This window comes from Cannabis sativa, chromosome 1 (assembly GCF_029168945.1).
Source record: "Cannabis sativa cultivar Pink pepper isolate KNU-18-1 chromosome 1, ASM2916894v1, whole genome shotgun sequence".
Taxonomy (NCBI): Eukaryota; Viridiplantae; Streptophyta; class Magnoliopsida; order Rosales; family Cannabaceae; genus Cannabis; species Cannabis sativa.
Window position 1 is genome coordinate 26,086,872 of NC_083601.1, and position 18,159 is coordinate 26,105,030.

The 18,159-nt window shown below is 24.7% G+C and overlaps 1 protein-coding gene across 1 annotated transcript; it reads right to left on the reverse strand.

The window, feature by feature from the left end:
• Positions 1-10,963: 10,963 nt before the first annotated feature.
• Positions 10,964-17,202, reverse strand: LOC115708250 (wax ester synthase/diacylglycerol acyltransferase 11). Its single transcript, XM_030636470.2, has 7 exons — positions 16,654-17,202; positions 15,954-16,574; positions 15,809-15,875; positions 14,214-14,335; positions 13,876-14,085; positions 11,486-11,623; positions 10,964-11,361 (listed from the first exon to the last, which is right to left on the reverse strand). The coding sequence occupies exons 1-7, from the start codon at positions 16,978-16,980 to the stop codon at positions 11,200-11,202; spliced, it is 1,647 nt and encodes a 548-aa protein (XP_030492330.2). The 5' UTR covers positions 16,981-17,202; the 3' UTR covers positions 10,964-11,199.
• Positions 17,203-18,159: the final 957 nt, after the last annotated feature.

Here is an 18,159-nt window from a genome sequence, read left to right on the forward strand (position 1 = left end):
GGTAACACGCCTAATATACTAACTGTCTACTTTTTACGATTTCTATGTGATGTATGTGCGACATTTTTAGCGAGCTAAGCAAGTTATTATTTCAACTTTGATAATATTTGCGATTTCTATGCGATATATGTGCGACGGTTGAGCGATTTCACATTTCACAGTATAATATAATACAATTGCAAAAGTTTATCATCATTAAGTCTACACATTTCACAGTATAATATAATATAATACAAGGCATAACATTACATAAAACTACCATGTCAAGTTCTGGTAAAATAAGTCTACACACCACCTATGTCTAAAGGTGAGCATGTTATCATCATTAACTAGCTCTAACGATCGCTCCAGCATGCAGTGCTCAATGTACTCCATGGCAAACACTCCACAATCGCCACTACAAATTAAAAAATTAGTAAATTTTAGCAACAATTAAGTTAAGTAATTCATAATGGAGTGCAAAATTAAATAAATTACTTAAATTAAAAGAGAGAGAGAGAGAGAGAGAGAGAGAGAGAGAGAGAGAGAGAGAGAGAGAGAGAGAGAGAGAGAGAGAGAGAGAGAGAGAGAGAGAGAGAGAGAGAGAGAGAGAGAGAGAGATTTACCTGGTCTCCGTTTGTGGTGCAACCTCAGAGGTAGCTCGTCTATAATGTAGAGGTAGCTCGTCAGAGTAAATCACACAAAAATTGCCAAAAATTGCATGAGCATCGCATAATATAACAGAGAACCCATTGTTCAGAGTAAATCGCACAAAAATCGCCAAAAATCGCATAATATAATAGAAATTATCTAAGCTAACAGAAATCGCACAAAAATCGCACAAAATCGCATAACATCGCTCAAAATTCCTAACAAAAACTTGAATTCAATATTAAATCGCATTAAAGTCACATAAAATCGCATAAAATCGCACAAAACACCAAAATGCAGAAAAACCAATTCCCCCTAGCCTACATTCATCCCTAAACACAAAAACTAGCAATTCGAAACTTTAATAAACTACATATTTCAGTTATATCACAGATTCACAATTTAAAGGATAAATTGTAAAAAAAAATTAAAGGAAGCCCATACCTGGTTCGTCGACGGTGCCGGGGACGATGATGAACGGATGGAGTGGCTCGTGGGTCGACTGGGATCGAGTGGCTCTCGTGGGTCGACTGGGATGGAGTGGGTCTCTTGGGTTGTCACTGTTCGTGTGGGGTCGAATGGGTTCGTGTGGGTCGACGTCGACTGGGTTCGTTGGTCGACTGCGTGTGGTGGTTCGAATGGTGTGGTGGTTCGAATGGTGCGGTGGTGAGAATGAGGGTTAGGTTCGAATAGGGGAACGGTGGTGAGCTTGAAACCGAGAAAGGAAGAGAAAGAGAGAGGAGAGAGAGGGAAGTTAGAGAGATTGGGGGGAATTGAAATGAGGGGGGTATTTTCGGAACAAAATTGAAAGCTAAGAATAATTATCAAATGTATATTTTTTGTGTATAAAATAACACCATGTGCAATTTTTTAGCATAAAATATCAAATTTCCCTATATTTATATGATAACTATTTAAAATTTGTCATTTTTATTGCAATTTTTTAATTTATTATTTATTTTCATTTTTGAACAGTTTGCTTATGTGGGCTTACAAGCCAGTAGCATAGTTAGGGTAGATGAGTTTATTTAACTAACTGAAATTAATTAATCAAAATCAAACTTATTGACATTAATATTATTATTTTTTGTCTGGACTTTGAAATTGAACTATATATATAGTAGCACCACACTAATCTTACATGATTACATCAGTGTATATTGCTTAATAATTAATGAATAATGTGCAAACATAATGATTATATTTTCAATAATCAAGGTAGTTTGGAGAAATTTTTGCCAAAAAAAAAAAGGCGAAAAAAACCTATCTACTTATGCATTTGTACGGTCTCACATGCATTTTTTCTCATAATTAACTGAAAAAAGAATATAAAATTAACGAAAGAGGAAAATTAATATCACATCAATTTTGATGAACTTACTAGAATTGTAAAATAATTATACAAATAATATATTAATACACAATTATAGTATTTACACCGAATCATAAAAAAAAAAGCCCACCGAATCGTGAAAACACACCCTGTCATTTTTGTTTCAAGTTTTTTTGTCTCCTCTTTTGTTTTTTTGGTTTATTATATATACTCTATCTTTATTCATTTTTTCTGAAAAAATATATTAGTTACACTAAATAAAAATATACTAATTATTTACTTTAGTTAAAAAAAAATGCTATTGTAATTTACTTTTCGAGGCAATTATTTGGATATGTGAAACAAATAAATATATTTGTTATCACAAAAAAAAAGTATCCAAATAAAAAGTATAATATTTTTATATATATCTAGAGCATTGACATTAGGTACCAATCAGAGCCGGTTTTAAGTTAAGACGGGTTAGTCTTATGTTTAAAGTTCACTTCTATTAGGGGTCAAATGAAAAAAAAAAACTAAATATACATATTTTTTAATAATTTTAAAAATATCATTTATTGTTATAAAAAAGGCCCAAAAATATTATTTTTTCAAAAGCCCAAATTAACTCAGGATAGGCCTTGGTACCAGTAGTACCAATGCGTACCGTGAGATGACTTTTTTTGTTAATGATTAGTGATATTTTATAAAAATTATTAAATTACAATCTTTAATTAAGACCCAATATTTAATTTCAATAATAGTATGACACACGTAGTGGTTAGACATCACTACCATTTCTTTTCATATTACGTTAACCAAAGACTACTGTTAATTTAAGTAAAAACAATTTATTATACCAACTAACTTCACAAATTATTATATTTTGTTATTATTATTTTCATATTTAAAAGTTATCATGTATTGTTGTTTAAGATATATAGCTTTACATTCTTTTAGTTACTATCGTTACATTTAAACATGTGCGATAAAATTACAGAGTTATAACAAAGTATACTTAATATCAAAATTAGTAGAGTCAAATTTGTTAGACTACTTATAACAAAATATATATATAAAACTTGGGTAAGACATTAATCAATCACTCATAAAAAAAAAAAAATATTTGTTAGATAATAGAAAGTAAAAAAAAAAGATAAAAGTCTATTTATAACCTACATGAATAATACCTAAAATGTCTCTAAACAATGTGGGACTTTTAGCTTGTATGTGTAGATTATTTTTCAAATAAAATAAGAGAATGTATCACAAAATAGAAAAAATATGAAGAAAATGAAGTAAAATGCCACCTAAACTCTTATTGTGCTAAACAAGTATTAGCTATATATTAGTTGTAAAATATCAAAAATGTTGTGACATCATAAAAAAGTATACTTAATGGAGTAAGATTGAATTAATCAATCACCCATACAGTGAAAAAATGAATGGGTGATATTATAGGTTACAAGTCTAATACTAATCACATTTTTAAGCTATGTGAGACTTTTATAACATCATAAATTATACTTTTATAATAAAGGAGAAAATATACACTAATTACATTTCCTAAAGAATATAGGGTGTAATATAATATTTAAGAAAATTTTATGATTTATTATTAGGTAAATAGTAGTATAAGTACCAAAAGTTTTAGGTTTGTAAGCGGCATAAACTCAATGACCTTTTTTAGTGGCATAAGTACCCAATATTTATAAAATTGTAATTTTCTTCCAGTTTTATCAGTACAGACTCTGTTATTGTCTTAAACAGAACACATATAAGACCCAAATTATAAATTATTTGGTCTGGACGAAAAATATGTAGTATCAATTACTTCTAAAGTTTTTTTTAATAAATTTAAAATGGAGTCTGTACTGACGAAAATAGAGAAAAATTATAGTTTCACAAACATTGGGTACTTATGCCACTAAAAAAAAATATTGGGTTTATGTCGCTTACAAACTTAAAATTTTGGGTACTTATACCGCTATTTACCCTTTATTATTTTATATAAAGATGAGTTCACAAATTTCTTTTGAGATAAAAGATAAATAAAATAAAAATATCAAGTATCCATATATCCCTCTATACCATGAATCCTTAAGAAAAGCTATGATATTTTGTTAAACTTAAAAAAAAAAAAAAAAAAAAAAAGAAGAAGAGAGAGAGAGAGAGAAATAACTTTTAAATAACATAATATATTAATAATTAATTTAATTTAATTTTTTAATATAAAAAAATTAAACTTTTAAATTAAAAATTAAACAAAAATACTAAAATTTAAAAGAAAAAATTTATAATTATAGAACCACATTAAAGTTTTTAACAAATATTTTTATATCAATTAAATTTACAAATTATATATTATATAGTAAAATAATAATATATTTTTAAAGGGTAAAAAAATTACTTGGTTTGTAATGAATATTAAGCTTATTTGTATTTGTGCTAATTATAAAATATATAAATTCATCACTAAGTTTATATTGCAAAAATTATAATTAACCAAGTATAAATATATTTTTTCTATTATTATAAATGATAAATATTATTTCAAAACGTGTATCACAAAAGTTATTAATTTGCTACTTTATTTTTTCAAATGATAATTTTATTTTATAAATTAAAGGGAGGATGATAATTTTATTTTATAAATTAAAGGGAGGATTTGAATTGTTTATTTTATTAAAAAATAGAATTTAAATAGTGTTTAAAAAAAAAACTACATCACCACTCACAGCACATTTATTAAATTTAGAAGCTGTTATTTTTTTTTTTATAAAAACATATGTAATTTTTTCGCTCCACCATTTCTAATATTTTTTTATTAAATTGTCATCTTTCTCTATATTTTAAAAATAGCAAATTATGTTTCTAATTTCAATACTACTATTTTGTTTATAATATACACATTAAAATATTATATTTTATATTATATCACTTAATAAGTATAATATATATAAAATTTAAATAACACTGCGCAAAGGACGGCTTAATTCTCTAGTTGTTCTATAAAATAAACCTATGTAAAATATTATCTAGTAAATAATAAAATACTTTTGAGCAACCCATAAAATTAGTTGGTACATTAATTTTTTTTTAAGTGAAAAATTTGGTACTATCTTGTTTTCTTATAAATTATTTTAAAAATTTGTGAAAAGTATATACATTTTATAAAATTAGAATATAATTTAGCAACTACTAAATATGAAAAAAAAAATAATAACATATTAAATTATAATTGGTATATTAAATTTTGTTGTATTTGAAAATTTACTTTTTCTCAAATAAATTAAGGGAATTTTTCATTAATATACATTATTTATAAATTAATTACAATAATAACGTTACTTAAAATAATTGAAACAATTAACGTGACACCTCAGTGTAAATAACCAAAACAATAAATTAAAGATGCCTCATGTCTAAACCCTTTTTATCAACTAAATAAAAAAAGAAATTAAAAACCTGCCAAAATTAGCTCACGTTCTCCCATATCAATCTTTATTAGTATCATTAGTAACTATGTTATTTTTTTTTTTACATATTTAAAAACTATTTAAAATAACTAATAAATTACAAGTAAAAAAATTCACATAACATTTTAACTAAATTTATAGACATTTAAGTTATCAATTAATCATTTTAAAGTTACAGTATATATAATACCTTAATGTTACATAAAATATATTTTTGATAACTATAATTTTGTTATAAGCACATCATTACTGGCTTTAGCTTAAAAAATATATTATTAATGAATAATTCAAAATGTGAATTTTTTTTTTTTTTTGCTATTTCTAGAATAAAAAAAAAACTATTAGATTACTCACGATATCAATCATAGACTAATTAGTTTGTTATTTTATAGACACACATTGTGTTTGAAATAAAAAATAAATTGTTGTTACAATATATGAAAATAGACTAATAAGTTTATTGGCGTATGTTTGATTATAGTTTACTATGTATTGAAAAAAATAAAATGTTGTTCCAGCAAATAGAATCTACTGAGTTTATTGACATATATAATGGTAGACTATATGAAATGAATTGAATTATTATTCCAATATGCAAAAAGAAAAATAAAAATTTATTTCAATAAGATAAAATAAACTAATAGATTTATTAGCATATACGATGATAGGCTATACGAAAAGACTAATATGTAAACAAAGAATGAAAATATATTTTAATATGTCAAAATAAACTAATAAATTTATTTAGCATATCTATTCTATATAAAATGTGGCTATATAACAGAATTCTTAGTTTATGAGAAATTATTGGATGACTTTTTTTTAAATAAAAAAAAATAACAAATTATTAGATGTTGTCACGTAAAGGGTCAGCATCCATGTATTTAGTTAAACTTAAATATAATTAATCCACCTAAAGTGTTGCAATTAATAATAAATTTGTTCATATTGTTTATTTTTTTATTAAAAATTATTTTCAAATTTTGATATTTAGAGTTAGTTAAATTTTATATATTATTTTAAATTAAATTTGAATGTTTTGATAGTTTAACCAGATGAGCATTTTCATTAATTGCGAAGATAAATTTAGGACGAATAATAATTTTTGTAATTACTATTACAAAGTGTAATAGTAATTTTTGTTTTTATTTAAATCACTATTATGCTTTCAAATTTCAATGATTATCACTACATTGAATATTATTAATTTTAAAATTATGATATTAAAAAAAAAATTAAAAACTAAAATAAAATTAACATATGTGACTTGGCACGTAACATCTATCTAGTATGAGTATAGGCATATATGCCAAATAAACTTATGAGCAAGGAATTTCATCATATTCAAATATTTGACAAGTGCATATAAAGTTATATATCCAGGTTTACTATACAAGGCATGTTACAGTTATGTACTTTGTATACAACTAGATTTGATGTCTCAACTGAAAAAAATAGACTAATTAGTTTGTTATTTTATAGACACACATTGTGTTTGAAACAAAAAATGAATTGCTGTTTCCAATATACACGAAAATAGACTAATGGGTTTCTAGGCGTATATCATTATGTTTGATTATAGTTTACTCTGTATTGAAAAAAATAAAATATTGTTCCCCCAACAAAAGATAAATAATAGGTTTATTAACATATATAATTGCAAGCTATATGAAATGAAATAAATTATTGTTCTAATATACAAAAGAAAAATTTTAATATGTAAAAATAAACTAATATATGCTTCTTACATAATAAAATGATCACATTAAAAAGTAGAATATAATGGTGTAACTCATCTCAAATACCGGTGTAGTCAAAATTATTTTTTAAAACTCTAGAAGAAAAAAAAATAAAAATAATGGATACACTTTATACAAAAAGAACTAAAGACCAACAAAAAATATTTAAGCTGAGATGAATTAAGAAAGAAAAGAAATTTACTCTCGTGTTGTAATAACTTGAAAGTGAAACTCAATACTTTAATCTACGTTATATATAGTAATATGTTTTTGAAATTACGTTATATTTTTTAAAGTGTGATAACTAACAGTATTTTTGTAAATTAGATCATAATTTAGTGTGTAGATGTAATTTTCCCATAAATTAAGTGTGGAAAAGAAATTAAAATGTTACTTTTAATTTTAGTATTTTTTTCAATAACGATAGAAAAAAAAATATGTACTTCTCATATGATAAAATAGTCTTATTAAAAAAAATAGGTAATGATAATATAAATTTTTTAATTTAAATAATTACTAGTGTGAATAAAAAACTTTTTAAATTTTATTTTTTTTTTTTTAAAAAAAAAAGTAGAGAGAAAGTTTTTATAATATTAAAAATATAATTAATATTTGTGTGTTTCATATTTAATAAATAAATAAATAAAAAAAAAAGCTAGAAAACAAAAACAAAACAATTAGCCCATTTATATTAGGGTTTATTTTATAAATATGGCTTTGTTGTAAGTGGTTTAGAAATATATGGAGAAATAAAGAAATTTTATAAAAACTGGAAAAATGAATAAAAAATTTAAAATATGGAAATAACTAATTAGTATATATAATCTCTCTCAACTAATTATTTAGAAAGTTGAGAACCCCCATTTTTTCCAGTGTTTTGCTTAAGCCAAGATTTTTTTTTTTTTTTAGCAACAATCAAATTATTTTTTATTGAGTAATAGTCTAATTTTTTGTTTGACACCCAATAACAAATTTCTAAAGCTTTTTTTTATAACTTTTAATATTCTACACAAATATTTATGAAGTTTTGTCATTGATCTTAACTTTTTTTTAAAAAAAATTGATTTTAAGTTTGCTAGTGCCACACATAATGAAATAACATATATATATATATATATTTAGCTATTTACCCTAATTAATATGAAGAAAAAAAAAAGAATGTTAATTTTCAATATATAAAGATTAAAAAAAAAAAAAGTAACCTAATAGTCATATAAGTGATACTTTTTAACACCATATAATTAATTTGGAACCTTAAAAAAAGCAATAACAAAAAAAAAACGTAGTAAAAAAAAGTAAAAAAAAAATTATCCTGATACTTTTTGGACACTATAGAAGTAACTATAAAAGTAACCTGGAACAATTAATAAAGATAATGATAAAAGGAACCTACTTATTTTAACATTATTAAAGTAACCTAAATAATTACATGCATAACAAATAGTAACCTAGTATTTTTAAATGCCATAAAAATTAACATATGCTAGAGACAACATCACAAAGTAACCCGATATATTTTTAATACCACTACCATTACACATGTAGTCTATTGGCAATATCAAAAAGTAACATAATATTTTTTTAACTCCACTACCATTACACATGCAACTTATTGACAACATCAAAAAGTAACTCGATGATTCTAAAGTAACCTGGTACCTAGAATATTGAATTTAGTTGTGTGCTACATTTTGACTGATTTTAATGCAAACATAACATTTTTTTCCTTTTCGTCTTTTATTATATTTTTGAAAGTAACTCGGTACTTGAAATATTAAATTTTCTTGTTATTCTATATATTTTTTACACATGTAACCTATTAATAACATCAAAAAGTAACCTGATATTTTCTAAAGTAACTTGGTACCTGGAATATTGAATTTTGTTAGTAACATAATTTTTTATCTTTTGTCTTTTATTTTGCTTTCTAGAGTAATTTGATACCTAAAATATGAAATTTTGTTGATGTGCTACATTTTTTACACATATGTAACCTATTCGCAACATCAAAAAGTAACCCAATATTTTTTAAAATAATTCAATACCTGAAATATTAAATTTGGTTGATGTGTTATATTTCTTACACATGTAACCTATTGACAAATCAAAAGTAACCTGATGTTTGCTAAAGTAACCTGGAACCTGAAATATTAAATTAGGTTTAGTGTGTTATATTTTGACTGGTTTTAATGCAAAAATAACATGTTTTTTTGTTTTTGTCTTTTTGTCTTTTATCCTGCTTTCTAAAGTAACTTGGTACTTGAGAATTTAAATAAAATATCATTGCATTCCTTTATAAAATATAATATCAAAATGTTAATTTATATTCAAATAAATAAAAAAAATACTTTGTAATAATTAAGTTAAAAATAAAATAAACCTTCTACATATATTAATAAATAGATTTTTTAAAGAAAAAATAAAATAGAAATTTAAGTTAAGAAAGAATGATTATGTAGAGTTAAAATAAATAAAATAATTATAATATAAAAATAATATAAATGTATATATATATATATATATTAATAATCTGCTTTAAAAAATATTAGAAATCTCTAAATATAAGTTAATAAAATGAAAATGTGGCTTTATTTAATAAAAACTTAAAAATATGGAAATATTTTTCCATACAACTAACTTAAATTGTAAAAAAGCCATAAGTTAAGTAAATCTCTAATTTTTCCATATCTATGAAATTTAAGGAAAAAATGCCATATTCTACGTAATTTCCTCTAAAATGTGCTGCTCATTTTTTTGGTGTGTATACATGTTTCAAAAAAATAAAATAAGAAAGTATTATGACTAAAATAACAAGGAAAGTAGTAATGGTGGGATTAATTTCAAAATTTCGTTCCATAACGTAAATTTCTAAAAATTCAATAATAACGTTGTGACAACAGCTTACATCAAACCAACCCCTCATGGCCCAATATTATTATGATCCTTCTTTCTTCTTAAGGATGAGAAATATGGGCCCAAATCAACCCAAAAGATAGAAAAAAAATTACACTCTGTAAATAAAGAGAAATTTACATGGTATACTAACTTTTGCCATTTTTTTTACAAAAATACTGTCAGACGGTATTTTTTACTTTTTTTAATATGTTTTTTTATAAGTTTCATACTGCAGTATACTGTGTTAAGTTTTCACTGGTGTTCTACTGGTGTTTTACTAGTGTTCTACTGTTGTTTTGAGTTGTTCTGCTTTGTGTTTTACTGGTGTTTCATAAAAACATAGTATTTTTGAAAAAATTTACTTGTGGCAGTATTTTTGTAAAAGTTAACCCAAATTCCAGTATTTTTTTGTAAATTTCCCTAAATAAATGGGTAAATAGTGGCATAAGTACCCAAAGTTTTAGGTTTGTAAGCGACATAAACCCAATGATTTTTTTTAGTGGCATAAGTACCCAATGTTTATAAAACTGTAATATTCTTTCAGTTTCATCAGTACAGACTTTGTTATTGTCTTAAACAGGACACATATAAGACTCAAATTTTAGATTATTTGGTCTAGACGAAAAATATATAGTATCAGTTACTTCCAAATCTTTTTTAATAAATTCAAAACGGAGTTGTACTGATGAAAATAGAGAAAAATTACAGTTTTACAAACATTGGGTACTTATGCCACTAAAAAAAATTTTATGTCGCTTACAAACTCAAAATTTTAGATACTTATACTGCTATTTATCCTAAATAAATAAAAAATAGCTAGTTATAAAAGGTTTGGGACCCTATAATATATGATACAAATTAATTCAATTTTTAAGACCTATGCGTTATAGTTATAAGAGACAAGTGGCTGGGAAAAAAGGAAAATTAACTCAAATTGAAAATTACATTTTTGAAAATTAAAACTATTTTTTTCAGGGTAGAGCTTATTTTGCCATATCAATATAAATATATGAATGATATAAATTCACAGTTAACACTGCATTTGCATCATGTTATATAGTATACAGAATAATTAATAATATCAATGAAAGAGTGTTGATTTTCTAAATGATATATAAAAAACATGGATGATATTCTTTAAGTACTATTTGACACTAAGTCCTCTCTCTATAATGGTATCTTTTATAAGCTTGAGAGAGTCTTCAATGTCATTACATAGCTGGTGAGGATCCGGTATTCTCTCTTCGTCCACTGTTAAAACAATGGTGATCTTCTTCATGTAACTTTGAAAGTTAACCATCAACTCCTGTCAAGTTATATATAATGTATTAATACATATACATATAAGGTATATATCTATCTATCTATCTATCTATAATACCAAATTTGTGTAAATGAAAAAGATTATTAAAGAGTAATTAATGATATACATGTGGTTGGCCATAAGAAGTTGCGGCAAGGAAAGCTAAGTTGTGACCGTAAAGTCCAATTTCCTGAGTTGGACCCACTATATTCGAGAACGCCATTGTTGCACCCGACACAATTTTGTGAAAGAAAATAGCCATTCTCTGTATTACAATCATATATAAGTATTTATAAGAAATAATTGCATATTAACACGTTCATTTAAAATTATTTAAGAATTTCTTGTCAGTTTTTTTATTGATGTTAATACTGGAATAGGCATACCGAGACTATTGTTTTTGTGTTTTCTTTCTCTCTCTTTCTCATTTCATGCACTACACATCAACATGTTCTTTTTTGTCTTTTTCTCCATTCACACGCACTCATATCACCATTTTTTTTTTCTTTTTCAACTTGTTTTTTATTTTTTCTTCTAAGGATTTTCAATTTTACAACATTTATTACATTATATTGTTAGATATTAAAAAAATAATTTCTCTTCCTTTTGTTTATATATTAAATAAAGGAATAATTACATAAGACACCATTTTTTGTAAAATATTTACAAATTTTACGTTCAAAGAATGTTTTTTACATTTTTACGGTTTTCCAAAAAATAACACGAAAACAACATAAAATCAACAAGAAAACAACATAAAAGTAACATCAAAATAACATCAAAATAACAACAAAAAAATAACAAAAAATAACATACATATAACAAAAAATTAACAACAAATAAACAAAATTTCAACATAAAAAGACCGTATTTTATGTAAATAAAATCAAAAAAATCGTAAAAATGTTTAAAATTCTGTGAAACCGTATTTTTGTTATTTTTTTGTTGTTTTTGTGCATTTGTGAAATTAACCCTTAAATAAATTACTAAATTTTTTTTTATTTTTGTATTTGTAGATTATATAAAAATATTTTAATAAGTTTATAAAATAATTTGTAAATAAATTAAATAGTATCTACAACATCATATGAGTTACATTAAAAAAAATAAAATAACCTTAAGGTATCTTAAACAATAAAATAACATAATATAGTCTAAAATTATAAAAAAGAAACAAAAAAGTTTCTTTTAATATCAATCGTCCTTTTATATTTCTCACATATTAAAATGATTATTTTATTATTTATATATATTACAATTCTGAAATAAATTTTTTAATGGAAAAGTAACCAATTAATATCTTATTCAAATCAAAAGCAACTAAATGGTTGCTTTTTTCAAAACTCCCAAAAAGCAAAAATTTTTGGAAATGAGATTTTTCCAGTTTTTTCTATTTTCGGTAATTATTTTGAATTTTGGTATGTAAGCTAACGTGGCACAACGGTATTTGTGCAAATAATTTTCTTAAAGGTATTTTTATAAATAAAATTATTTTTAGGTATAATATTAAAAAAAAAAAAACCCTATTTATATATTGGAATCAGAATAATAAATTAAAAAAGTAAATGGGTTAAAAATATAAAATAATCAGAAATAATATTTTATTATATTTCTTACTAAACTATCCGAAAAATTAAAACTATATTTTTGTACATAATTAAGAAATTGAAAATGAAATTTAACTAAATTATCATTGTTAAAAACTATAAAGTGTTTGCATATTTTGTTTTTTTAATTTCTAATTAATAAAATAAAAAATAAAGTAGATATATAGAAAGGGATGTATAATAAAAAGGAGAATTTTTCCCTTTTTTTTTCTTAATTTAAGTGACCCCACTAACTTCTCATAAGAGAATAATACCTTCTTATTCCCTTTTTAAGTAAACATACATTAGTACTTATGTTGTGTATAATATTATATTTGATAAGACCCTTTTCTTTCTATATCATAAATTACACACTAAACAATATAAATACATGTATTTTTCTTTCAATATTAATTAGTACATGATCAAAAATATCAGTTAGGAAGTGGTCCTTAAAAATAAATGCACCGAAGAGTAAACTATTAGGTATTATTCTTGTAATTTTGTTGGTTTTTTAGTTTTTTTAGTAATTTTGAGCTAGTGATTTGGGTTGTGTGTTAAATTTTAAGTTTGTATTTTAGATTTTCTTTTGAAGATTGTCATTCTAATATAACTGTGTTTTGGTTTGGTGTTGTGATATTTTTTTCAGTCTCACTTACTCTGGCGACAACTATTAATAAAGGGAAGGTGTTTTTCAAGGTGATGGGGTATTGTTCAAATTCGTTATAGCTTTATTGTCTATATTTTCGGGAGCAGTTTTGTCCTATGTGACTTGCGTTTTGTTTTCCGCAGCTCATGGTTTGGCAAAATATGCTTTTCGGTTAGACAATGAGCTATCCTGGTTCGAGGGGCTTCACTACCGATTGTGGTGTGCTGCATTGTTAATCATGTATGACTTTGTTCACCACGTAAAAAAAAAAAAAGTGCGTACCTTGATGCCAAAAAGAAGAAAAACTAAAGCTGAAATATAGGAAGTAGAAAGAGCTTCAAGGGAGTGCTTCTTTCGGTCAATTTGAAGTTTGACTTGGCGTATATAATCCAAAGGATCTTCCTTCAAATCAATGGTCAGTGGGATTAGAACATATCCTAATTTGTTTCCCCACTCTGCTTCACCGTTTTTTTCCATCATATCAGCTAAATCCTACATTTATTATTATGCATGCATTCAATCAACACTAATTAATTAACACCAATATGTATATTATATATAAGAGCTTGTGAATTATTATTTAATTATATATAAATTATTAGTTAGGCATAAATAGTGACCTGAATTCCTGGGGATGGTCTAATATTAACAACCAATACTGATCTGAGTCGGATATTATTGGGAAGATTATTAACGGTGCCCCTACTCGAATCCCCTTCATCTTTATTATTCTTATTCTCGCCTGCATTAATATAATTATTGAAGCAAATAACAAAACAAAATAATTGTATATATATTAGTGAAGGAAGAGGTTTCAATGGTTACATTTTTATTGTAACCATCATGGTTATATTTTTTTAAGCCATTGGATTACTATTAAATGGTTGTGATTATTTTAGAAATTAAATAAAAATAAATAATAAATAACTTGTAACCTGAAAGTAACCTAATCATTTATTTCCTTATAAAACTTAAATTAAGATTAATTATATTTTAAAATTAAATTAATTATAATTATTAATTAATTTTTTGCAACTTATTACTATATAAGGATCTTTTAGCAATTTATTTTTTTATACTTAAATTATTTAAAATTTTATAGCAAAACTTTTTATAATTTAAAATTATACACATATAATTTCATAATTTAAATTTTATTATACTTGTAATCTTAATTTTAAATTATTACACTTAATTATTTAATTTTTTTTATTTAAATATTTAAAAAGTAAAAAATGAAATAAGTTGAAGGATTTTTTAGAAAAAAAATGGCTGCACTTGTTATCGATTGATTAGCTTGAGGCCTCATACTTAGTTCATATAATTGTAACAAAATAATTAAATATCATTTAAAAATAATTAATTATTTGAAAATTTATTATAAGAAGAGAATTTTAATTTGTGTCAAAAGAAGTTTAATTTTTGTAAAAAAAAATAAATTTTATTGTAAATATTATAATTAAATTGTTTAATTATTAAAATAAGTCAAGTAAGGATTTAAATATAAATATTAATTGCTAAAAGAGGTGTTGTTAAATATTTAATTAATTATTTTAAGAAAATAGTTAATTATAATTAAATAATTCTAAAAAAGGAATGTCTATTTAATTAATTATTTTAAGAAAATAGTTAATTATAATTAATTAAATCTAAAAAAGGTAAATTTACCTATTAGTAACCTGCTATTACAGGTTAAAGAAAAATGTAACCATATGGTTACAATAAAAATATAACCATTGAATAGTCACCCTATTAGTGAAATCATTTTTGTAATGTACCCGTACAATTGCCATATAATTACTCTAATGAAATGAATTTGTCTTACTAAATTTTATATAAAAACATATCTCATGTCCTTTAATTATTAGATATTCGTGTATTTTTTCTAAAATATATTACAATTTTCCACGTATATATCTAGAAAGTGAAGTGATAATGCATGTGATGAATATGATCATAATTATATAACCTTTTTGGTAATTTATGTCGTTACATGCAAATATTGTGATATGCTTTAATTATGTCATAGAAATTGTTTTTCCATTTTCTAAATCAACATAATTCATCACTTTTGTTTTTCTGAAAGGATTCATTTATTATATATTGTGAGAGGGAGGAATTTATAATATTTGTGACTTCTTAAGTGTGAAACCACTACACCCAAAAAAAAAAAAAGGATTTGAAAATTTATTAAAGAGGTAAGATTATAGCCGACCGTATCTTCTGTTGAGATATCTAGATAAACCAGCTTGTGTAACTCCCAATGCAACATCATTTATAGTCTGCAAATATGTATATTAAAAACTTATCAATAAAATTTATTTATAACTAAAAAAGTATATTTATATAATTTTCCTTACCGAATACGTAGCATTCTTCACCAACTTAAAATCATCCAAGCTAAAGCTTCGAAAAATAATCCGGCGAGGACTGCTACTCAGTCCAAATGGAGGAGCCCTAATCGGCGTCTGAGAATCTCTTAAGAAAAACCCAGTTGCCAAAAACAAGAAAATATCAACTAAAGTATTCCAAAACAATTGAAGAAGCCATAAAACGCCCATGGACCACCGCAACGAGCTCGTGATGAAACCGCCACTGCTCTTATTATTACATGAATCTTGATTATGATGATTGTAATTTTGTTTGTGCTTTGGAATAGGAAGTGTAGGAACAGTGTTAGGGTCGGTTATTGGGCGAGTACAGGCAAGGAGAAGGGAGACGAGTGACATGCCGTCCCCCATGGAATGATGAATCTTGAAAACGAACAAACCACCTTCTGCCTCTGCGGTTTTCTGGTTGATTATGTGAACCTCCCATAACGGTTTAGACTTGTCCAAACTTGTTTTCGTTAGATCATAGATGTAATCTTCAACAAACTTTTCTGCCAAAACTCCATCATCATCACCCATGTCAGCAATTATCACGTGCTTATCAATATCAACATTTGTTCTCACCCATTTCAGATTTCCACCCTCATTCACCTGTTCATAAAAAAAAACAATATTTAATTAATTATATATTATATATTATTATTATTAAATAAACAATTAATTATTATACCATCAAACTAGAGAAGCGAGGGTGCTTGAGAAGAGTATGGAGTAATCCTTGTTTGAAAACATCTGGGAAAATCTTTGTCTTGCAGCCGAGAATGGCTAAGATATGAACAGTGAAGTTTTGTTCGTTGAAAAAACGGCCTGCTGGACTTACTGGCTCATCTTTCTCGGCCATCATTGACATCATATCCTGCTCGGCCAAGAATGTGCTCTTCATCTTAATATTATCATCATCATTTCCCCTTCTTTTTAATATATTCGTGGTTTGAATAGGTTTCAGGGCTTGATTTCTTGATCTGATCAGGGTACCGTTTTCATGTTCAGATTCCATTGCTTAATTTCATCAGCAACTATATGTATATATAAATTAATGTTTATTATGGATTCATTATATTATATGTGATATATATAGAGAGAGAGAGATGGAATATGGATGGTATTTTTCAAAAAATATGTCCAAACGTTATATTTTATTTTATTTTACTTTTTCAAATTGTACAGGGTACATGTTAGGTGGCCAACGGTTAATTAGTAATTTTTTCCATTGAACTTTGACATATACCAAATCATGCCTCTTGAATTTTTTTGGCCGTTAAAAATTCCTCTTAAACTATTGAGATTGTTAAATTTAAAGATTTTTATCTAATTTCATTCAATTTTACTGTTTCAGGCACTAAATCATGCTCCCTAGACTTTGATATCTACCAAATCATACCCCTCAAACTTTTATATATATTAAATCATGCTCCCTGAACTTTCATCTATGTTAGAATTTTTTTACTAAAATTGGATAAAAGTCCTTAAATTTAACAATCTTAATAGTTCGGGAGAATTTTTAACGACCAAAAAAATTCAAGGGGCATGATTTAGTATATGTCAAAATTCGGAGAGAAAAATTACTAATTAGCCTTTTTATTTTATTTTTACTTTTAAACTTCATAAAGAAAAGTAGATAGGAAAATATATATGTATTTTATTTTTCAAAGATATCTATTTTTATTTTATTTTTTTGAAAGGGGCGAACTTTCATTCCTACAAAATATATTTGTTTAAAGCACCTATAAATTATAATTACCTAAAAATGAATGTAGAATTTCAACATTAGCTAGAAAGTAGTATTTATTTTAATTTTCTCTGACTAATAAATGGGAAGTAAAATTTTAAAAATGCATATTAATCCTTATGTTTGGGTATTCCAGAAAATCTTATACATGAAGCTTTCGTTTTTTCTCTTTCTAAGCTCAACACTTTATGTACATATATTTTAATTCATGTACAAGGTTCCTACAGATGCAAATAAGTCTTACGCACTTATGCTTTGCTATAATAAACACAAAATTTACTATTATATAAATTTTGCATCACCATAAATATATTAATTATTTTTTATTTACATTAATGTTTTATTTAATAATATTATAGAGCTATAGTCTTAAAATATAAACCTTTTTACATTATAAAAATATATATCTTTTAAATGAAAGTATTAATTAATGTTTAATTTTGTAAC

Coding starts and splice junctions, on each gene's coding strand:
- LOC115708250 (XM_030636470.2), bottom strand. CDS start 16,980: ATGGAATCTGAACATGAAAACGGTACCCTGATCAGATCAAGAAATCAA. Junction 14,086..14,213: donor GACCATCCCCAGGAATTCAG/GTCACTATTTAT, acceptor TAATAAATGTAG/GATTTAGCTGATATGATGGA. Junction 11,624..13,875: donor TTCTTCTTTTTGGCATCAAG/GTACGCACTTTT, acceptor ATTGTAATACAG/AGAATGGCTATTTTCTTTCA.